At 40.7% G+C, this 24,006-nt stretch overlaps 1 protein-coding gene across 1 annotated transcript; it reads right to left on the bottom strand.

Annotated features, from left to right (window-relative positions):
* Positions 1–4,361: 4,361 nt before the first annotated feature.
* Positions 4,362–6,831, bottom strand: LOC128016038 (uncharacterized). The gene is made up of 3 exons (XM_052600357.1): positions 5,061–6,831; positions 4,799–4,936; positions 4,362–4,594 (listed from the first exon to the last, which is right to left on the bottom strand). Exons 1-3 carry the CDS (start codon positions 6,829–6,831, stop codon positions 4,374–4,376), a joined length of 2,130 nt encoding a protein of 709 aa, XP_052456317.1. The 3' UTR covers positions 4,362–4,373.
* Positions 6,832–24,006: the final 17,175 nt, after the last annotated feature.

The following is a 24,006-nucleotide window of genomic DNA, read 5'->3' on the forward strand; positions in this document are numbered from 1 at the left end:
AAATAAAACTGACTTCACTTCATGGCAGAGAACCTTTCACTGACCGAATCTGCATCCCTCTAGTTAATTTAGCATCGACTGTAAACTAATCATTATCACAAAAACATCTTAAGGACTTTTCCTCACCAGAGTCATCTTTGGCTACACACTGGGGTTTTAAGACATTAGGCATGTTCCTCTGTAAAGTGTAGTAATTGTCAAAAAAACTCTATACAAATAAAAATAGTGATACACACTCCGATTAAATGACCCTTTGGGGACTCTAGTGACACACACACATTCCGATTAAATGACCCTTTGGGGACTCGAGTGACACACACACTCCGATTAAATGACCCTTTGGGGACTCGAGTGACACACACACACTCCGATTAAATGACCCTTTGGGGACTCTAGTGACACACACACTCCAATTGAACGACTCATTGGGGACTCAGGTGACACACACTCCGATTAAATGACCCTTTGGGGACTCTAGTGACACACACACTCCAATTGAACGACTCATTGGGGACTCAGGTGACACACACTCCGATTAAATGACCCTTTGGGGACTCTAGTGACACACACACTCCGATTAAATGACTCTTTGGGGACTCGAGTGACACACACACTCCGATTAAATGACTCTTTGGGGACTCGAGTGACACACACACTCCGATTAAATGACTCTTTGGGGACTCGAGTGACACACACACTCCGATTAAATGACTCTTTGGGGACTCGAGTGACACACACACTCCGATTAAATGACTCTTTGGGGACTCGAGTGACACACACACTCCGATTAAATGACTCTTTGGGGACTCGAGTGACACACACACTCCGATTAAATGACTCTTTGGGGACTCGAGTGACACACACACTCCGATTAAATGACTCTTTGGGGACTCGAGTGACACACACACTCCGATTAAATGACTCTTTGGGGACTCGAGTGACACACACACTCCGATTAAATGACTCTTTGGGGACTCGAGTGACACACACACTCCGATTAAATGACTCTTTAATATTAACAGTCTTGGACACATTGTGTTGAAAGTGCACATTGCAGTTAATGACAGAACTTCAAAAAAATTTTTTTTTTTAAAGAACAACAATGAAAAATCAATTAACTTGGAGGTGGGAATGATTCTCAGTGCCCAACTATCCTCTGTACTTCCTCCATCCACCCTTCTTCAAAATCTCTCTACTTCCTCCTTTACTTCCTCCCTCTTTAACTCTACTCCTCCCTCTTTTTACCCTCTTTACTCCTCCCTCTCTATCCTCTTTAACTCTACTCCTCCCTCTTCACTCCTCCCTCTCTCTATCCTCTTTAACTCTACTCCTCCCTCTTTTTTACCTTCTTTACTCCTCCCTCTCTTTATCCTCTTTAACTCTACTCCTCACTCTTTTTACCCGCTTTACTCCTCCCTCTCTTTATCCTCTTTACATTTACTCCCTCTATTCCTCCCTTATATTAGCTGTGCTGGACATGGGCTGTGGCTGGATCTAACCGATTGGTGAGAGTTGCCGTGTGCAGACGAGAGAAGCTGAAAACTGAGATGTGATGTCAGACACTTTCTGCTTCCTGTAGTGATGCTCAGGCTAAGTTTGCATACTTTACCACAGCTGAAGTGGAATAAACGCATTATTTTCCAAATACAGATATTTCAGAGACATTTTCATTCAATACATGCACTACTGTTTGTACAAGAATAAAGTTCAAAATAAGCCTAAATACCAGTGAAGTGGGGTCTACATTGTTTTATTTGTTTTATTTTGATAAACATTTATCGCAACTATGTGAAAAGAGCTTTTACTGTTATAAAGAACAGATGTGATCCTTAGTGGAACTGAAGGTGTGAGAAGAGACATGAAACACACGTGATCGTTGTCAAGCAGTGTACTCTGCCAATCGTGGATTAGCTGTGTCATCATCAGAGCTCGTGAGTCGCTCTAGAGAATCTGCTCTATCTGAGTCCTCCTGCTCTCCAATCACTCTAGTTGTACTCTGTTGCCTTATGGCACAGCAAGGGCGTCGCTGTCTGAAGTCGGACACAAGTTCTAACCGTCAAGAACTGCTCAAGTTAGCCGCTGATCGTTCTGTGCAGCACTGCATGAAGTCCAACAAGCCTAATGCTCTCCTCCCCTCCCTCTTTAAGTCCCCTTTACATTCTCTCCTCCCTCTTTACGTCCCCTTTACATTCTCTCCTCCCTCTTTACATTCTCTCCTCCCCTTTACGTCCCCTTTACATTCTCTCCTCCCTCTTTACATTCTCTCCTCCCTCTTTACGTCCCCTTTACATGCTCTCCTCCCTCTTTACGTACCCTTTACATGCTCTCCTCCCTCTTTACATGCTCTCCTCCCTCTTTACATGCTCTCCTCCCTCTTTACGTCCCCTTTACATTCTCTCCTCCCTCTTTACGTTCCCTTTACATGCTCTCCTCCCTCTTTACGTTCCCTTTGCATTCTCCCCTCCCTCTTTCGTCTCCTTTAAATTCTCCCCTCCCTCTTTACATCCCCTTTACATTCTCCCCTCCCTCTTTACGTCCCCTTTACATTCTCCCCTCCCTCTTTACGTCCCCTTTACATTCTCCCCTCCCTCTTTACGTCCCCTTTACATGCTCTCCTACTTTACATCCTTTACGTTCCCTTTACATTCTCTCCTCCCTCATTACGTCCCCTTTACATTCTCTCCTCCCACTTTACGTCCCCTTTACATTCTCTCCTCCCTCTTTACGTCCCCTTTACATTCTCCCCTCCCTCTTTACGTCCCCTTTACATGCTCTCCTACTTTACGTCCTTTACATTCCCTTTACATTCTCTCCTCCCTCATTACGTCCCCGTTACATTCTCTCCTCCCACTTTACGTCCCCTTTACATTCTCTCCTCCCTCTTTACGTCCCCGTTACATTCTCTCCTCCCACTTTACGTCCCCTTTACATTCTCTCCTCCCTCTTTACGTCCCCTTTACATTCTCTCCTCCCTCTTTACGTTCCCTTTACATTCTCTCCTCCCACTTTACGTCCCCTTAACATTCTCTCCTCCCTCTTTACGTCCCCGTTACATTCTCTCCTCCCACTTTACGTCCCCGTTACATTCTCTCCTCCCTCTTTACGTCCCCTTTACATTCTCTCCTCCCTCTTTACGTCCCCTTTACATTCTCTCCTCCCTCTTTACGTCCCCTTTACATTCTCTCCTCCCTCTTTACGTCCCCTTTACATTCTCTCCTCCCACTTTACGTCCCCTTTACATTCTCTCCTACCTCTTTACGTCCCCTTTACATTCTCTCCTCCCACTTTACGTCCCCTTTACATTCTCTCCTACCTCTTTACGTCCCCTTTACATTCTCTCCTACCTCTTTATGTCCCCTTTACATTCTCTCCTCCCACTTTACATGCCCTTTACATTCTCTCCTCCCTCTTTACGTCCCCTTTACATTCTCTCCTCCCACTTTACGTCCCCTTTACATTCTCTCCTACCTCTTTACGTCCCCTTTACATTCTCTCCTACCTCTTTACGTCCCCTTTACATTCTCTCCTCCCACTTTACGTCCCCTTTACATTCTCTCCTCCCTCTTTACGTCCCCTTTACATTCTCTCCTCCCTCTTTACGTTGGTATTTAGGCTTATGTTGAACTTTATTCTTGTACAAACAGACACTGTATCAAGCAGTGCATGTATTGAATGAAAATGTCTCCGAAATATCTGTGTATTTGGAAAATAATGCATTTTTTCTACTTCAGCTGTGGTAAAGTATGCAAACAGCGCGAGCGTCTCTTAATTTTAATGTCTACACCTTTATCTTAATTTCTTTTAATTTAGCTCCATTTCTTACGAAAAGAGCATAATGTGCAAAGTGTTGAAGTGTTTGTGCCTCCCTACAAACCACCATTTCTTTTAGGAGTCGTGATCCTGTTCCGCACATAATTTTTCACACCAGTCCATGTTCGCTGCTTCAAAGCTTCTGGCTCTGCATCACTACAGGAAGCAGAAAGTGTCTGACATCACATCTCAGTTTTCAGCTTCTCTCATCTGCACACATTAACTCTCACCAATCGGTTACATCCAGCCACAGCCCATGTCCAGCACAGCTATTCACTCTTCCCTTTTTTATCATCTTTACATTCTCTCCTCCCTCTATGACAGAAATATCAAAAAGTTTAACATGACATTTCATCCAACTATATTGTAACTGAACAAAGAAAATTGACTCTTACTATCCTCTACTTCTTCATTAACCTTCTTATACTCTAACTTTTCACTTTATATTCTGTTTCATTCCATCCACAAAATATTTCTACACCTTTATCCTCATTTCTTTTAATTTAGCTCCATTTCCTACAAAAAGAGCATAATGTGCAAAGTGCTGAAGTGTTTGTCCCTCCCTACAAACCACCCTTTCTTTTAAGAGTCGTGATCCTGTTCCGCACATAATTTTTCACACCAGTCCATGTTCGCTGCTTCAAAGCTTCTGGCTCTGCGTGAATGCATCTTTCACAGTCTTGCTTACCAGGAACTTTGCATGTCTTGATGAAACTCATCATGTGTCTCTCTACTGCTTTTACCTCACTGTCCTCCCATTTCTTTTTTGGAGCATTTGAAGAACCTATGAAATAATTAAAAAGTAAATTCTCATTACACATTCTCATTACAACTAAATCGGTGAGTAAAGAGCAAATCAAGACTGTGTCCTAATGCATAATTTTTTTTTAATTTGTCTGGATATTGCTGCATGGAGCTAATTCATGTTTATTTGATTACTGTTTTATTTGATTACTGATTGTTTGTGCAATGTAGAGATTTTTCTTACCTTGATCCTCCTGTGAAACAGCTTGTTCAGATTGAACAGGTTGTTCAGTCTGTACTGGTGCTGGTGCTGTCGTCTGAGAGAGGTCACTGGAATCCTCCTCATCACTTGACATGGAATCACCTTGGGCCTCAAGTTGCTCTTAATAATTAATTAACGAAAAATGAACACTTTATTGCTTATACCTAGTATCTGTGACATGAATATATACATTGTTTTGTAAATATGTACAGCACAGATACACACAGAGCATGTATACTCATACCATTTGGGTCGATTTCAATGTCATCAAGTTTCTTTCCTTTGTAGTCAGACAGTGTTCCTTTCTCCATGGCCATTAGGACTTTACTCATTTTTGCCAGCTGCAGTGTTCCCTCTGGTAACCGATAATACTGTCTGTGGATTCGGATATCGTGACCAAGGAAATCAGCCAGTTGGTCTGCTTCATTCTCATTAAGGTTAAGAATTTTAGACATGGTTGCTATGTGTTTCCTAAGCCTAGTTGATGACAGTGCATCAGGGTTCTTTATGCCACATTCGCAAGCAGCTTTGTTGATGCACTCTCCTCCTCTGTAGGCAGACATTGCTCCACATCTAGCAAACATAAAGGGATTCTCTGCTGGAACACCACAAAGCTCACGCGTTTCAACAAGCAGCTCCATGGCAGAAACCATGGAAGGCTTGAGGAGCACAGGAACCTTTCTCCCTCGTTTACCACGGATCTCAACTCTTGAGAAGTGCAGACACAGCTTCCTCTCAAACTCAGACAGACAGATGGCAATGTCTTCGTGTAGCTCAGAAGAATCCCTGCTTTTAAAAGCTGACAAAAGCATCCGGGATACCTCACCTTCTCTCCTTCGGTTGAACAGGATGACCTGGGACAGCGTGACCTTGGCTAGAGCAGCGTAGCTGTCAGCAGAAGGGCAAGATCTGAGCTTACTTAGGAGCTCATTGTGTTTCTTTTCAAGATGTGTGTGCAGGACTTTGACATCCTGAGTGAAAGGAATGATCTGTGGTGTGTTCCACTTGGCTTCTTTCAATGTAGTTATAGCACCAGCAGAAATGTACTCATTCCACCTTGCCTGGTGTATTTTCCTGAAGTCTCGGGCACACTCAGCACGCTCATGATCTCCATACATCATGGCATTGCTCTCAACAATGCTAGATATCTTGTTTAAAGAATGCCCAAGTTTGAGAGCTAAAGAAGGAATGCGGTAGGAGTTTTTCTCTTCATCATAGCCAGATACAACTTTAACAGCTGCTATGACATGTTTGAAGTTAGTTGGTATGATGAAGTCTACCATTGTTCTCAGTGGGGTAATCTTCCTTGCTTCAAGAAGAAGTCTGCCTACTTCTCTCATCTTCTGTCTGATGTAGTCATGTTTGGTCACATCAGACCCCATCCTGTTGAACATGTGCTCCCCCAGCTGCATGATGCATCTGTCAGTATGAACTACACGCGAAACTTCATCATAGTTCATAAAGGAGAGTACTTTCTTGAATCCTTTGCTCACTTCTAAGCCCACTGGTGTGTTTAGAGCACACAGGGATCGAACTCTTTTCCTGCCCTGGGCATCCTCATTTTTTGGTTTCAGGGGACAGTTTTTGATATGTTTCCAAAGGCTACGCTTGTTATAAAGCCCTTGGCAGTAAATGCAGTGAATAAATTCATTGGCTCTTTGACTATTTTTTGGACGGTAGCAGGCAATCATCTCCCCATGTCCTTGTCTCACCACATCGGTGTTGTGGGCAAAGTTGCCCCTTTTTCTAAGGAGGTTTAACTGGACTCGTCTTTCTTTGGAATGTTTTGGAAATGCTACTGCCTTTACAACCCCCACTTCGTTGCGATGGACAAATTCAAGGTGTCTGGCCATTTTTGAATATGGCTTAGAGCAATAAAGGCAATACTGCTTTTTGTTGTACGTCTTGCGTTCCTGCTTAGGTGATGGCATTGACTGAATAAAAGTCTTATCACCAGACGAGGTGTTTGTCTCTTTAGATTGGCATTTCATCTTTTTAGGTGATGGTGCGGTCATACATTGATCATGCCTCTTTGGGAGATGTTGGATGTATCAAAGCACTTTTGACCATGTCATGTCCAGAAGAACTACCATCCGAATCATCTGAGCTGATTTTTGGTATATAGTCAACATCGCTGTAGTCGGTGACATCGCTGTAGTCTGTATCACAGACGGCACTTCCTGAATACTGAATGAGAGAATTTAACACTTACTCAAATAGTACAAAATGTTTTTTTTTTTTTCAATTATATATTTTAGTGATCACACGAGTACACCACTGGCAGAATCTAATAGAACAGGTAGTATTTGGGCATAGTGGGTATGGCAGTGGATCATGTAACATTACGTTTCATCATTTGCCGATACTGGCAAGCAAAGCCATAATTATGCAAAAAATATTGAGCGTATAAATGATCACATGGCAAGTGACATACCTGTCTTTTTCTTGATGGCCTTAAAGAGGATATCTGGAAGAGGAGAAATACAAACAAATATAAATAATATTTTATTTCATATAATTTATTGTAAGATTTACCAGTCCAAAAATGAATCTACCCACCTTCCTTAATGAGAGGGTCTCAGACGCCTGTGATGAGTGAACCACAGGTGTTGATGCAGCACAAGGTGAAGATAAGGGTGGAGCAGGAGAAGATGAGGATGATGAGGGCTGCACATGAGAAGGTGATGAGGGCTGCACAGGCGAGGATGAGGATGATGAGGGCTGCACATGAGAAGGTGATGAAGGCTGCGCAGGCGAGGATGAGGATGATGAGGGCTGCACATGAGAAGGCGATGAGGGCTGCACATGAGAAGGTGATGAAGGCTGCGCAGGCGAGGATGAGGATGATGAGGGCTGCACATGAGAAGGCGATGAGGGCTGCACATGAGAAGGTGATGAGGGCTGCGCAGGCGAGGATGATGAGGGCTGCACATGAGAAGGTGATGAGGGCTGCGCAGGCGAGGATGAGGATGATGAGGGCTGCACATGAGAAGGTGATGAGGGCTGCACAGGCGAGGATGAGGATGATGAGGGCTGCACATGAGAAGGTGATGAGGGCTGCACAGGCGAGGATGAGGATGATGAGGGCTGCACATGAGAAGGTGATGAGGGCTGCACATGAGAAGGTGATGAGGGCTGCGCAGGCGAGGATGAGGATGATGAGGGCTGCACATGAGAAGGTGATGAGGGCTGCACATGAGAAGGTGATGAGGGCTGCGCAGGCGAGGATGAGGATGATGAGGGCTGCACATGAGAAGGTGATGAGGGCTGCACATGAGAAGGTGATGAGGGCTGCGCAGGCGAGGATGAGGATGATGAGGGCTGCACATGAGAAGGTGATGAGGGCTGCACATGAGAAGGTGATGAGGGCTGCGCAGGCGAGGATGAGGATGATGAGGGCTGCACATGAGAAGGTGATGAGGGCTGCGCAGGCGAGGATGAGGATGATGAGGGCTGCACATGAGAAGGTGATGAGGGCTGCACATGAGAAGGTGATGAGGGCTGCGCAGGCGAGGATGAGGATGATGAGGGCTGCACATGAGAAGGTGATGAGGGCTGCACATGAGAAGGTGATGAGGGCTGCGCAGGCGAGGATGAGGATGATGAGGGCTGCACATGAGAAGGCGATGAGGGCTGCACATGAGAAGGTGATGAGGGCTGCGCAGGCGAGGATGAGGATGATGAGGGCTGCACATGAGAAGGCGATGAGGGCTGCACATGAGAAGGTGATGAAGGCTGCGCAGGCGAGGATGATGAGGGCTGCGCATGAGAAGGTGATGAGGGCTGCACAGGCGAGGTTGAAGGTGACGTGGGTGGCGCAGGTGGTGTTGACGGTGATGAGGACAGGGCAGGAGGGCATGAGGTTGATAAGGCCATTATAGAGGTGAACAAAGCACAGGGTGCCGATGAAGAGGGTGCATCAGATGTGGATGCGACTGAGGATGACTGTAACAGTCTTGATTGGAACTGCTTCTGCAGATGTAATAAGAGGAATTTAGCTTAAACAAGAATAAAATGTACTTTAACAATATTGAAAACTGTGGCATCCATATAAGACAAGAACAAACACACTGTAAGGATGATCAAAAAATAAACAAACATGTTTTGCACATTTCAAAGCAAAGATCATTAATAAAATAAAAAACTCTAACCAAACATTTATACAAACTTTACATACAAATTGTGACAAAAGTCACATTAATAGTTACATTGGTTCAGACATTAAAACACTGAACCAATAACTAGTTAAAGGATTAGTTCACTACATAATTAATTTCCTGATTTCCTATCTGCTTGCCTTAGCTTGATTCAAAACAGTAAGCTTTTAATAATATTTTTAATTCCAGTGGTGCTGGTGTATTTCCGCGTGAATTTCAAGCATTTTTTGCGTCATTACGTCACTTCTGTACACATAGAGAAGGATTTTCGGCTTATTGGATATATTGCGTGTGAGGATGTTGGAGGTGGAGATTTATATCCATTTCTCACAGCAATTGATATAATTAAACGTATTAATTTGATGGCAGATCCAGAAAGGTTCAAACGACAATCACCAGTGACAACTGAGATTCACCCGTTGTAAAATGCAAAAGACTTGGACTTTGGAGTGGCTACAGAAAAAAAGAGACTGGCCGCCTGGCCCACATGAAAACAAGGATAAATATCTGAAGGGCCTTAAATGTAGTCACACAATGCTGATGTTGTTAACATTAACAATTTGAGAACAAAGTATAGTTTGCACGGTTTGATGTGATATGATAATTGATAAGCGATTGTTAGATTTAAAGGTGGGGTATGTAATTGTCTTTTTTGTCCATTTTTTCAAAATCACTTGAAATCCTATTCCTAACCCACTTACAGCCACTGAGTTAGAAGCACTGAAATGAGAATTAGGCAATTTAATCATCTGTGGAATGGGCAGGACTCGGAAAAACTCCAGCCAATCATTTCCAAAACTACCAAGAATCATTAGACAGTAACTGTGTCAATCAAACGGTCGTACCATACCCCCTCCCCATCATGTCCATGTTCTTCGAATGGGTGGAGTCAAAGGAAAGAAGGTAAGGCCATTTGAGTTGTGTAATTTTAAAATCTGCCGGCCGTTTTGCAAATCACATACCCCACCTTTCATCAGCGCGATTCACTGCAAAGCTTTTTTTACCCTTAGTTGGTCAGAACAAAAGTGGATGTTACTTGTTCCAGTGTCATTTTCCGGTGAACATTCTTCTGTTGGTCATGACTCATACTTCCAAAAAGCAAATCTGTGATTGCAAATGACAGTATCCACACCGACGCGATGTGATTGACAGCAGCACATTCTCCTCAAAACATAGGATTCATTCGCGCTGTGCCGTGTTAAAGCACAACCCATGTAAAGTTGATAGTTCCACGAATGACTGCAATTGCAGATTTCGAACAGAAATGGCGACAAAGACGAAAAACTAGGACTGCAGCGTTAAATAATTTCTTGTTTGTTTTTTTTAATTGTGAGTAGATAAATACATTTCAAATGACACGGGTGATGGATGAAGTCGATATGCACCTACAAATCAACTTAAACCAAACCATTCTATGGTTTGCCAGCAATAAAGATATTTTCTATTTGAACACCTGAGCACCAGCTAATAGTGGTTGACTGTGTTGCGTGTTCATTATTTTGGGGGCGGAGCAATGAAGGGAGGGGTCTGTTTGTTTGGGTGTCGATTTCAAATATTAAGTGTTTCTCAGAAATCACTTATTGCATTTTTAACTAGCTGGCAGTAAACATCAGTAGATAGTTGTTGCATGTTTAAGATGGTTACCGTTTTATTCCTTGATGTTCTTGCTTTGCCTGACTGCTTATGAGGACCATTGCTGTTTACCTTGTCCAGTTCAGGAGAGGAAACAGAAGCTGCACAATGGGGCTAGATGTCAGAAAAGAAACCAATGAATATCAAAATATCAGAATATTTGTAAAGGACAAAAAAACTTGTTAATGTTCATTCCTCTAGCTGTCCTATACTTTATATATCATTCCACACACAACTCTATGCTGAGAGAGTCAATAATATAGAATAATGATACAGATGTTTTAAAGTGGACTTACGGATTTATGCAGGCGCAAACTGCTGGCTGGCTTTTTATCAGTGGATTCTGCTGATGCTTTATTCAAAGTCTTGAGAAATATGAGACCACAATCACATGGTAACTAATCAGAATTAGAGTAAAAAATTATCATGAATTACTGATCAATCTCTTTAGCATTTTATTGATAATACCTTGACTCGCCATGGCCAATCTGAGTCTCCATAATTGTAAGTGATTTCCTCTCCTGGTAGAATGTCTCGTACAGCAAACAGACACAGGTGAGGTTTTCTGCTCACTTCAACGGTTCTCATTTTGCAAGTAGGATTTCTGGTCTCATCGTTTGCAAGTCTTCCCAAAGACGAGTCTTCTTTAGATGCATCCATGCTATAAAAACATAAAATGAACACTCAATACTTATAATCTTAGTATATATGCTAAACATGTACAGTTATTTTTACAAGTGGTTCTGAACCCCAGTCCTGGGAACCCACCGCTCTGCATATGCTGTATGTCTGGTGTTTTAATCCACCTGATTGAGATGAGGAGTTCATCATCAGAACATGGCTCTATGAACTCATCTGAGTGCATCAGGTGAAGGAGACCTACAGAATCTGCAGAGGAGGGACCAGAACCACTGATCTATATGATAGTGTACTGCAATGTATGGTAATGTACAGCTCTCAGATAAAAGCATCTAAAAGTTACCATGTTGTTCTCTTTAGGGAATACAGGGGGAATTTTTTTTGATGACTCAAAGAAACTACACTCCGTACTCTATGTCAGTTCATGGTGAATTTGAAGTATTAGGGTGTGTTCACATCTGGCATGTTTTTTTAGACTGTTAATGTGGTTCATCTGAATAAATGTGAAAGCTGCTATTTGAAACCTGGTGCGACCAAACAAGCGGACCGAGACGCTGAAAGGAAGGGTTTCAGTTGGCTTCCAAATGAACTCTGGTGCAGTTCAAATGAAATATGAACATAACATGGACCAGAGACATGTAAATAAACCAAAAACAGGAATATGTGACCCTAAAAAGGACAGACTGGTCAATCATAACTTAGGTTCAACGATAGAAATGCCAATCTGAACACTAAGCGTATCCGGACCAAAAGAAACGAGCGAACAGAACTACAGGCATGAACTAAGTATCTTACAGTCCCAGATATTTTAGCATACCTACTACATCAATCTAACAGTTCTGTACTCACCACCAATTTTTGCCATGCCACTGAAAATCAAACAGGAACGTGTTCTCAGCTTCAGTGTAGTGTTCAGTTCGGTCCAGACTCTCCTGTGAACTCAGAAGTTCACCTCTGTATTCAAGAACAAAATCACCTCTGAAAAAAGCTCCAGTGGTGAAAACTCCACGCCCTGAAGAGGAGAAATACATTAGCTTCAGTTTCTTTAATGTCAAATATTATTTTGATTCTTACTAAAAGTTCTCTACCATATGATGTACATTATATGATGTAGAAGGGAAATTACTGAAGGAAAATAGTCAGCCAGGCTAATCTCAAAGCATGCTTTGCCTTTCATACTTTTAATTCTTAAAATTATACAGTTAAAATTACATATTTTCTTACACAAACAATATGATCATGGCTATATATTGTTTAGAACAGAGTGCCGCAGTGATGACGTATTTTTGAAGGGCAACCCGGTAGTTCACCTCACCTAGTTCCCTCCACAAAAACCTTATAGGATTTTAGAACCCTATAGAAAATCCATATCCTTGTGTAATATATATAATGTTTCTACATTCTTGTAATGTATGTTTGACTGATTGTGTGCCTTTATAAGTAAATCAGGTTAATGACGTCAAAAGCAAACCATATGTGTATCTGACTTTGTGTATTTCATATGTCATGTCACTTGTGATGTTAAATAAAGCCCAAGAGTATTCCAGAATACCAGTGGCTCATATTCTCCTCTCATCCAGTATCGGATGCAGGATTTTGACTGTACCACCTCTGCATGAGATGAGAACACATTTTAAGAGTTTCTTGGGTAGAGAAAACGCTTGCTCTCTCTGGATGTGCTTAAATCCACAATAAGGACACTTTCCTGTCACACATCACACATGCTCACTTCAATAAGCCACAGAACACAGGTTAAAGGGATAGTTTACCCAAAAATCAAATTTCTTTCAGTAATTACTCACCCTCATGTTGTTCCAAACCCGTAAAACCTTCGTTCATCTTCAGAACACAAATTAAGATATTTTTGATGAAATCTGAGAGCTGGATCACTCCTCCATAGGCTTCCAAGGGACTGAAACTTGTTGGCCCAGAAAAGTTATTAAAGAGATCATTAATATAGTCCAAGTGACTACAGTGGCTCAGTCTTAAGTTTATCAAGCGACGAGAATACTTTTTGTGCGCAAAAATAAATAAAAATAACGACTTATAGATTCCACTATTCATTTCCTTCTCTCTGGGCCACGAGTGAGTTCACGTAGTAAAACTGCGCAGTGCGTCTGTGTTGCACGTCACACGCATCACACACATGACCAGCGTCGGCCAATAGTGAGCCTACGTGGTGACGTGTAACACAGACCCACTGCACAGTTTTACTACGTGAAAACACTCGTGGCCCAAAGAGAAGGAAATGAATAGTGGAATAAAGTCATTATTTTTGTTGTTTTTTGCACACAAAAAGTATTCTCGTCGCTTGATATACTTAAGACTGAGCCACTGTAGTCACTTGGACTATATTAACGATCTCTTTTATAACTTTTCTGGGCCAACAAGTTTCAGTCCCTTGGAAGCCTATGGAGGAGTGATCCAGCTCTCAGATTTCATCAAAAATATCTTAATCTGTGTTCCGAAGATGAACGAAGGTTTTACGGGTTTGGAACAACATAGACAAAATCTAGCTGTGTCGATTGGTTTATGCTTATGCCGTTTATGATTACCTTAGTCTGCGTTTACATGACCACCAGAACTGTTGGCTTATTATGCATAATTGGGTTATGTATGTGCAAATAAACATTGACTTTGGGTTGATGGAACCAGAAGTGCAAAAATGCAACTGCTTTGTTTTACTGTACGACGTACACACCTCCGCCGACTTGAGCTTCCAAAGTTACCGGAAGTCATTCATTTTCAATGGAAGCTGGCTTCTCTCAGCTGCAAGGAGCATCAAATTCCTTGGCATGGCGTTTTGAGCGACTAGAGCGTCAATCTGAAAGTTGAAGTAGCTCAACTTTATGGTAATGAGCTATGTTCAGCGGCAAGCAGCAGCAAAACGCCAGCAACCAATCGGAATATAGACGTCCTTCGCGCTGGCTGATTCGGGAGAAACATACGATGTAAACTTTCGTTCCTACCAAAACATTAGTTCTATCAACACGCTATCAAACTGTGTCCAGCCTGAAGTTCCGCTGGACGTACCTCTCGTCATCGAGCCGCAGCTGCTGCACCAGCCGGTGATACTCTCTGAATTTATAACGGCCCTGGAGGGTTTCATGAACCCAAAATCTCCGAGTCCAATGTCTTCTCAAGCAGCACCAAACACAACAACTTCACGATTATCCGACAGTGATACACATTTGAGAATGAGCTCAACTTATTTGAAATATTTACGAGCGCTCGTTTTAAGCGGGAATGCAATTAATTTGCTCACGGTAACACCAATTTGACCAATTACATTAAAGTAAATATAATATTAATATAACAATAATAGCTAATTATTATTTTCTTCCCGAACAAATGTGACCAAAACGGTTATAATAATTCTGTCATTATAAAAGGTTTCTTCAGTGTATTGCTTGTTTTTTCTGTTTATTACATTTTATGTTGTGACACTTCTCTTCTCCATGCTATGTCAGAGCGGCCAAAGCGTCAACAAGCTTCCCCGTACTTTTTGACAAGCGTCCTTGACAGGGCGGCCAGAGCTTCTTTGCAGCTCAAGTCGGCGGCTGTGTGTACGTACAGTAAGGGCTCATGCCAGCAGAACTCTATTCAGGAATCTGGACTGCACAATAAAAAATATATATATTTATAAAGTACTGTTTAACTTGTGGCCTAACAACCATATGACTTGCCTTACATTAAATTCTCAGTTTTGTAGATTAACATTATTACTAGGGCTGGGCGATAAAATGATAATGATAATTATCATGATATAATTTCTCGATAAAACGATATCCAGAGTTCGATAAATGTTCGATAATGTTTATGCACCAAAAGCGGAACCGAACTCATTTGACCCGCGCGCCACACGGACCGTTTATCCGCTCGGCTCAAAGTCCAAACGGCAGCGCAGCATGACTCGCGAGCTCACTAGAGCAGATGAGTTTACTCTGATCGGTCTCTGTCATCAGATCCAGTGAGAAGCGCTTGACTTCAGCCAAGAACACACGTTTCAGTGATTTAAACCAGTTTAAAGGCCGATTAAACCATGCTGACAAACAGGAGAAACACTGTGGTCAGTCAGAAGGCTTCTTTGTCTACAAATTCCCACCATTTACTACGGATTTACTGTAACGTTAGCCTAATAATATTAACTGCACCATGAAATGTGGGATATACATATTGGATTGTTTTATATTATTACAGTTGTTTTCAGTCGCAAACAAGTATTTGTCCAAGCAGTTGTCATATTTTCAAAACTCTAAACACAATTAGCAAAGCATCTGTCTATTGTGGCCATACCATTCACACATTTCATGTCGTTTTTACACAATATGGAGTCATTGAACACATTTCCACAATGCTTACATTTTCTGAACAGACAAGCTATACCTCCCAACAAAATTATGGATCGTTTTTGTAGCATTTACAAATGTTAACACACAACATCCCACAATAGCAAAAACAATGTTCCAAACCTTAGATACAGTATAAAAAAATCTGCTTCTGCAATGATATCAGTTCAAAAACTATTTATCTTAGCTGATTTATGTTGTGTAAATTGGGCCAACCACAGCTGATTCCAATCTGGCTTAGACTCAATTGCAGGGGTTATTTTTTTCTATTACACTGACACTTATACAATACAGTAAGGCCTGGTTCACACGGGACGATTTTAAAATTGTCAGCAGATTTTCCAAACCTGAGAGACCCCACACACGGCGATAAAAAATCACGGGTCTAACAGTTTTGGTCGCTCCGTGTGTGGTGTGCAGCCACACGGCAATATCAACACAAATACACACGAACCGATTTGACTCCCGAGCATTCCCAGGTCAGACGGGAAATCTCGCAAAATCCCTCGAGATCAAACGTGACTTCAGAGTAAACAATCATGGCGGACGAAGAGGATGCAGTGGCCATAGTTTGTGCTTTGTTTTTAACGGGGAAAAAAACATAAGAAAAATAAGAAAAGGCGATGGTCAAAGAGGTGGAGACGACGCGAGCATGGACTATACTTGCTATATCATGATATGGAGATAAGTTGTTGTTTTATCTCATAGAAATGTTGTTACGTACTACACAGATTAATAACCGTTGAAATAAACGTTCATATATTAGTTTCCATGTACTCTGGTGGACTGCAGTTGTGGATGTAGTTATGCCCATCGACTTTATTTGTATTTGTTATATTATATACGCCGGCTGTTTTGATTTTGTTTCCCGGTACTATCACTGCCTCGTCACCTCGCGTTCTGATTGGCTACACGCCACAGTCCACAGGCTGCGTGATTGTTTGTCCTCGGGGGACACCACACACGAGAAGAAATCGGGCAAAATAAATCCAACATGTTGGATATCCCCGATTTGAGATCGGAGCGGTCCCGACATTCTTCCGAGCAGAGGAGATTAGTCTTAACACACCACACACGGCAGGAATATTTGATCAGATTATTTTACGATAATCGGAGCATCCTAAGATTGTCGGAAGGGCTGAATCGGGGCTAAAATCGGCCCAATTATCCTGCCGTGTGAACCAGCCTTAAAAGGAGGACTTTGAAGAGTGATATTTTTGGAAACAGAAACAGAAAAAGACAAACACTAATGTATGGACGAGGAAGAGTAAGAGCAAGGGCCCAGTGAGAGGAGCAGGAGCAGTGAACAGTGAGAGGAGCAGGAGCAGTGAGAGATGCAGTGAGAGATGCAGTGAGAGATTCAGTGAGAGAAGCAGGAGCAGTGAGAGGAGCAGGAGCAGTGAGAGATGCAGTGAGAGGAGCAGTGAGAGGAGCAGTGAGAGGAGCAGTGAACAGTGAGAGGAGCAGTGAGAGGAGCAGGAGCAGTGAGAGATGCAGTGAGAGGAGCAGTGAGAGATGCAGTGAGAGGAGCAGGAGCAGTGAACAGTGAGAGGAGCAGGAGCAGTGAGAGATGCAGTGAGAGATGCAGTGAGAGGAGCAGTGAGAGGAGCAGGAGCAGTGAGAGATGCAGTGAGAGGAGCAGTGAGAGGAGCCGGAGCAGTGAGAGGAGCCGGAGCAGTGAGGGGAGCGGGAGCAGGAGCAGTGAGAGGAGCAGTGAGGGGAGCAGGAGCAGTGAGAGGAGCAGTGAGAGGAGCGGGAGCAGTGAGAGGAGCAGTGAGGGGAGCAGGAGCAGTGAGAGGAGCAGTGAGAGGAGCGGGAGCAGTGAGAGGAGCAGGAGCAGTGAACAGTGAGAGGAGCAGGAGCAGTGAGAGATGCAGTGAGAGATGCAGTGAGAGGAGCAGGAGCAGTGAGAGGAGCAGTGAGAGGAGCGGGAGCAGGAGCAGTGAGAGGAGCAGTGAGAGATTGTTTTTATTTTACCCCCCCCCCCTCCTTTTTTTATCTGGGCTTTTTGCTGTTGTTGTTTTTTTGTTCAGAATGCTCTTATGTGTTTCATGGATATTTTGTTCACTGTAAGCAATACTGTCAAACCTTTTCTGTTCTATCATACCGTGTTTCTACAGTACCTCCTGCAGAAAAATAGTTTTTTACTGGAATGCTTTTGAATGTGAACATTACTGTACATTTGGACATACAGTTCCTAACCAAGAAATTTAGTGTAAAACAGTGAATTGCATGTTTTGCATGCAAATACCTGTAAAACTGAGACTGAAAAGTCCAGTTTTTGTAATATCAACAATATCCAGTATTTTGAAACCTAGTGTACTTTGATTGACTGCATGTACCTTTTGAGGTGAAAACAAGTGTTATTCTTTGACAGAATAATTTAATTTTGAGTCAGATTTCCAGTGTTTTGGTAAAGTTGGTGTGTGCAGAGAAAGATGTGTTCTATTTTGAAATGAAGATTTAGTATAAATTTAACAAAATGTGTTTTTGAGAAAAAAATTATCCATTTGGCCAATTGTGTTTTGTAGGTGTTAGTCTGTGTTAAGAGTTTAGAAAAAGTATCTGAAGTATGGTTAAGCGCTTGTTAGCGATTGAAAAAAACTGTAATGTAGACAATGTATTAAAGGATTAATAGAATAGTTACAGTATTTGGTTTTGTGGTTATCATGATCTAAATGCATGATACTGGATGACCAATGGTTAATTTTAATAAAACTCAAACAGTCAGAATATTACATTTTACCAAATAAAATTGAGGTCGTTTTAAAAGATGTTACTGTTTTTGTTAATGAACATAAATTTTACATAGTAAATCTGCTCCTAACTGAATCTAATACTGCTGCAAATCATTGTCAAATATGCATTTTGAGACAAAATATATCTAATATTAATATTGCTGCCTGCACTGTAAACTGTGCTGAAGATCCGTGCCATCAAAGTCAGGCAACACAAACCTGTTTCAAGACTTGAAACAATATCCCCCATTAGCACATCCAGGAACTAAGAAATACATTTTCCAATAAATATATTTATTTTGTTAAGGAAAAATAACAAATGTTTGAATGTTCTACCTCAGATTTGTGAAATGTTCACCTGTTTGGCAAGTGTTTGTCATGATATGTTCTGACAATAAAGAGTAGTTTAAAACCACAATTAATGCTCTGGTTTCTACAACTTTCACTTAGGAGCAAATATCTGCCTTTAAACTTGAAAGAAATAAAGATTTGACATTTATTGTGTCGATATTGACTAATATAAAACAATTATCGTGATAACTTTTTTGCCATATCCCCCAGCCCTAGTTATTAGTTACTAAACTGCTTAGTCATTTATACTTGCCTTTATATTTGCTGATGAACTGCTCTCGAAGCCCAGGCTTGTCAGTTTTACAGGTAATGTGATGCTCAGCATCCTGCAGAGGTTTCCTACGTCTTTTATTTCCCAGCATGGCGACTTTCTTTCTTGAAATGACTGGAAAAAATAAATACAAATAAATATAAGATGAATGAAATAAACAAGCATATTTTAAAAAATCCTGTTGATCTTACTGGAATTGTTCACCAAAAACACACATAATTAACATACTAACCCTCATATCCAAACCGGTGTTGTGTTTTTCTGTGGAACAAATCTTTATATTATATTTTTTTTTTTTTTAAATGGAAATGTCATTAATGCCAAAAACCATTGGTTCTTGTGTGTCTTGTAACCACAACTGATGTCAATCTATATTTGATTTAAGAGCTAAAGTATATGGGAGATTTTCAGTCAATAACCAGCTAGATTTATATGGACTATTTTTAATGTGCTTTTTGTCTGCTTTGGAGCTTGAAACAAAATACAAATATTATAAAGTATCAATTCATGGTCATTGTGCAAAAAAATCTCAGTGAAGATAAATTATTAAAATAAAACATTCCACTAAAAAACCAATTCGGGGGCAAATAATGTAATAATGTATTACATAAAATATAATATATAAAATAATGATATTAAAAAATGAGAATGAATTATTTCAAATTACTGTTGATATTTTACAACACTTTTGAGAAAAACAATGATTTACTAAACTACCACTGACTCGGTTGTCTTGATTACTTTGTAGAACCTAAAGTACTATTATATGAAAAATAACAAAATTATATTTAATAGTCAATTTTATATATACAATTTGTTTTCATTATTGCAACAAATCATCAAATGAGACAGGCTTAGAAGCAAACTCAAATACAATCGAGAAGTAAATAAAACCCTATTACAAAAAATAATTAAACCACTAAAATAAACATACATCGTACTATATTTCATATTACACAATGTATTTAGTTATCATGCATTTTCAGGACAAGTCTTGATCTCACCTTTCCTCCTGGTGGGTTGTTTGTCGTCTGTTTCGCGCGTTCCATCGTCACGTGTCTGCATTTCCCGGGAAAACACCACCGTCGCTGACTTGCGTAAATGACGTAGTTACGTATTTGGATTTCACGTTGAAATTGTGACTACATTTATTTGGCCTAATAGAAAATTATCTGGTGGCAATGATATTTGTTTTAACCACAGTACTGTTTCTTCAAACTTAAAAAAAAAATGTGATGAAGTTAGTCTTTCTAGTGGACAGAGCACATGATCACTTTTTAACCGAGCACCCACCTCAAACTACGAACCAGTGCGCATGTCCGTACATGCACTGGTTTAAAAGAGCAAAAAGTACCCGGTGTGCACTTATTTTTATAAAATAACACCACATCATAAAGTTTTTAAGAGAATTACAAATAAGAATATTCAAAACGTGCAGGTCTGCTGTAAACTAGAGCTCACAAGACTTTTGTTAGTTCATTCATTCATCTCATCTGCAGTGAGTCAGTCAGAGACAGTGCTGTGGGGGAAGGGCGCGCGCGCGATCAGAGAGTGCTGTGGGGGAAGGGCGGCTGATCACAGTATGAGCAGCAGAAGCAGATCTCAGCTAGGGCTATAGGGCTATAGTTGAAAATCAAAGTAAGAACTAATAAATCTGTAAACAAACATTTAAACGTGCCAGCTTAATTCATGATTCTTTTAAACACTTTTGTTCTTTTGTATGACTATAACCTTTTCTCTCTCTCTCTCTCTCTCTCTCTCTCTCTCTGTATATATAAATATATATATAGAGAGAGAGAGAGAGAGAGAGATACATAGATATATAATTTCTTGAATCATTCTTAAGATTTTCAAACCAGTAAGTGCACTGGTTTGTAAAAAAAATGTACCCAACGTGTACTTAATTTTCTGAAATAACACCACATCATAAAGCTTTTAAGAGGATTACAAATATGAATATTCAAAACGTGCAGGTCTGCTGTAAACAAGAGCTCACAACTGTCTAAATGAGCAACCTAGATCTCTTGAACAGACATCTTATTTTCTATTATAGTTGTTTTCAGTCGCTAACAAGTATTTGTCCAAGCAGTTGTCATATTTTCAAAACTCTAAACACAATTAGCAAAGCATCTTTCTATTGTGGCCATACCATTCACACATTTCATGTCGTTTTCACACAATATGGAGTCATTGAACACATTTCCACAATGCTTACATTTTCTGAACAGGCAAGCTATACCTCCCAACAAAATTATGGATCGTTTTTGTAGCATTTACAAATGTTAACACACAACATCCCACAATAGCAAAAACAATGTTCCAAACCTTAGATACAGTATAAAAACCTCTGCTTCTGCAATGATATCAGTTCAAAAACAATTTATCTTAGCTGATTTATGTTGTGTAAATTGGGCCAACCACAGCTGATTCCAATCTGGCTTAGACTCAATTGCAGGGGTTATTTTTTTTTCTATTACATTGACACTTATACAATACAGTAAAAGGAGGACTTTGAAGAGTGATATTTTTGGAAACAGAAAAAGACAAACACTGTAATGTATGGACGAGGAAGAGTAAGAGCAAGGGGGCCAGGGAGAAGAGCAGGAGCAGTGAGATGGATATTCTGTTCACTGTATGCAATACTCTCAAAGCTTTTCTGTTCTATCATACCGCGTTTCTACTGTACCTCCTGCAGTAAACAGTAAAGGAAAAAAATAGCTTTTTACTGGAATGCTTTTGAATGTAAACATTACTGTACATTTGGACATACAGTTCCTAACCAAGAAATTTAGTGTAAAACAGTGAATTGCATGTTTTGCATGCAAATACCTGTAAAACTGAGACTGAAAAGTCTATGCAGTTTTTGTAATGTCAACAATAGCCAGTATTTTGAAACCTGGTGTACTTTGACTGCATGTACCTTTTGAGGTGAAAACAAGTTTTGGTGAGAGTTGGTGTTTTGGTAAAGTTGGTGTGTTGACAGAAAGATGTGTTCTATTTTGAAATGAAGATTTAGTATATATTTAACAAAATGTGTTTTCGAGAAGAAAATTATCCATTTGGCCAATTGTGTTTTGTAGGTGTGAGTCTGTGTTAAGAATTTAGAAAAAGTATCTAAAGTATGGGTAAGCGCTTGTAAGCGATTGAAAAAAAACTGTAATAGCATTTATTAATCAAAACAGTCAATTGAAGTCTGCAAACCCACAGCAGGGCTGATATGCAAGCGTCTCATCTGCAGTGAGTCAGTCAGAGACAGTGATGTGGGGGAAGGGCGCGCGCGCGATCAGAGAGTGCTGTGGGGGAAGGGCGGCTGATCACAGTATGAGCAGCAGAAGCAGATCTCAGCTAGGGCTAGGGCTAGGGCTATAAAATCAAAGTAAGAACAAATAAATATGTTAACAAACATTTAAACGTGCCAGCTTAATTCATGATTCTTTTAAACACTTTTTGTTCTTTTGTATGACTATAACTGCTCTCTCTCTCTCTCTCTCTCTATATATATATATATATATATATATATATATATATATATCATTTCTTGAATAATTCTTAAGATTTGCAAACCAGTGAGTGCATTTTTCAAAACAATTGGTACAAACCCAGACAAAAACAAAGCCTGTAACTTGCTCAATATCCTTAATACAATATCAATGAACATCAGTGCCATCAGAATGACAAGTCCTTGTGTCATTGTTTACAAACATGATAGTCAAAATGCTTTGTCATTTTGTCAATATAACAGTGAACTATCATTCAAAAAGTGAAACTTGTATATTATATTCATTCATTACACACAGACTGATATATTTCAAATATGTTTCTTTTAATTTTGATGATTATAACTGACAACTACGTAAAATCCCAAATTCAGTATCTCAGAAAATTTGAATATTACTTAAGACCAATACAAAGAAAGGATTTTTAGAAATGCTGGCCAACTGAAAGGTATGAGCATGAAAAGTATGAGCATGTACAGCACTCAATACTTAGTTGTGGCTCTTTTGTCTGAATGACTGCAGCAATGCGGCGTGGCGTGGAGTGGATCAGTCTGTGGCACTGCTCAGGTGTTATGAGAGACCAGGTGTCTCTGATAGTGGCCTTCAGCTCTTCTGCATTCCTGGGTCTGACATGTCACATCTTCCTCTTCACAATACCCCATAGAAGACAAGTTTGCTGGCCAATTAAGAACAGGGATACAATGGCCCTTAAATCAGGTACTGCTTTGGCAGTGTGTGCTGGTGCCACATCCTGTTGGAAAATGAAATCTGCATCTCCATAAAGTTGATCAGCAGCAGGAAGCATGAAGTGCTCTAAAACTTCCTGGTATACGGCTGCGTTGACCTTGGACCTCAGAAAACACAGTGGACCAACACCAGCAGATGACATGGCCCCACAAACCATCACTGACTGTGGAAACTTTACACTGGACTCAAGCAACGAGGATCGTGTTCCTCTCCTCTCTTCCTCCAGACTCTGGGACCTTGGTTTCCAAAGGAAATGCAAAAGTTACTTTCATTAGAGAACATAACTTTGGACCACTCAGCAGCAGTCCAGTCCTTTTTGTCTTTAGCCCAGGTGAGACGCTTCTGACGCTGTGTCTTGTTCAAGAGTGTCTTGACACAAGGAATGTGAAGCTGAAACCCATGTCTTGCATATGTCTGTGCGTGGTGGTTCTTGAAGCACTGACTCCAGCTGCAGTCCACTCTTTGTGAATCTCCCCCACAGTTTTGAATGGGTTTTGTTTCACTATCCTCTCCAAGATGTGGTTATCCCTATAGAGCTGGTAAGTCCCGCCCCCTCCGTAAAACCCCGCTGGACCTCAAAGTTGAAAAACTGTCAATGCAAATGGGATTAATTTCATTAATGGGAGAAAATAATTATTTTCTGGTCCCGTTTGAATTGTGACATGAATGTGAACATATGTTGTCTGTGAATTTTTTATATAATCTTTCATGTGAAGAATGTTACAATTTAGCAGGTAGAAGTTTGATAGGGGTAGACTTTTTGTGACAGCACTTTGTGGACTACAACTCTTTGCTGCTTTCGACATGTT

The sequence above is a fragment of the Carassius gibelio genome, chromosome A6, assembly GCF_023724105.1.
Source record: "Carassius gibelio isolate Cgi1373 ecotype wild population from Czech Republic chromosome A6, carGib1.2-hapl.c, whole genome shotgun sequence".
In the NCBI taxonomy this organism is placed as follows: domain Eukaryota; kingdom Metazoa; phylum Chordata; class Actinopteri; order Cypriniformes; family Cyprinidae; genus Carassius; species Carassius gibelio.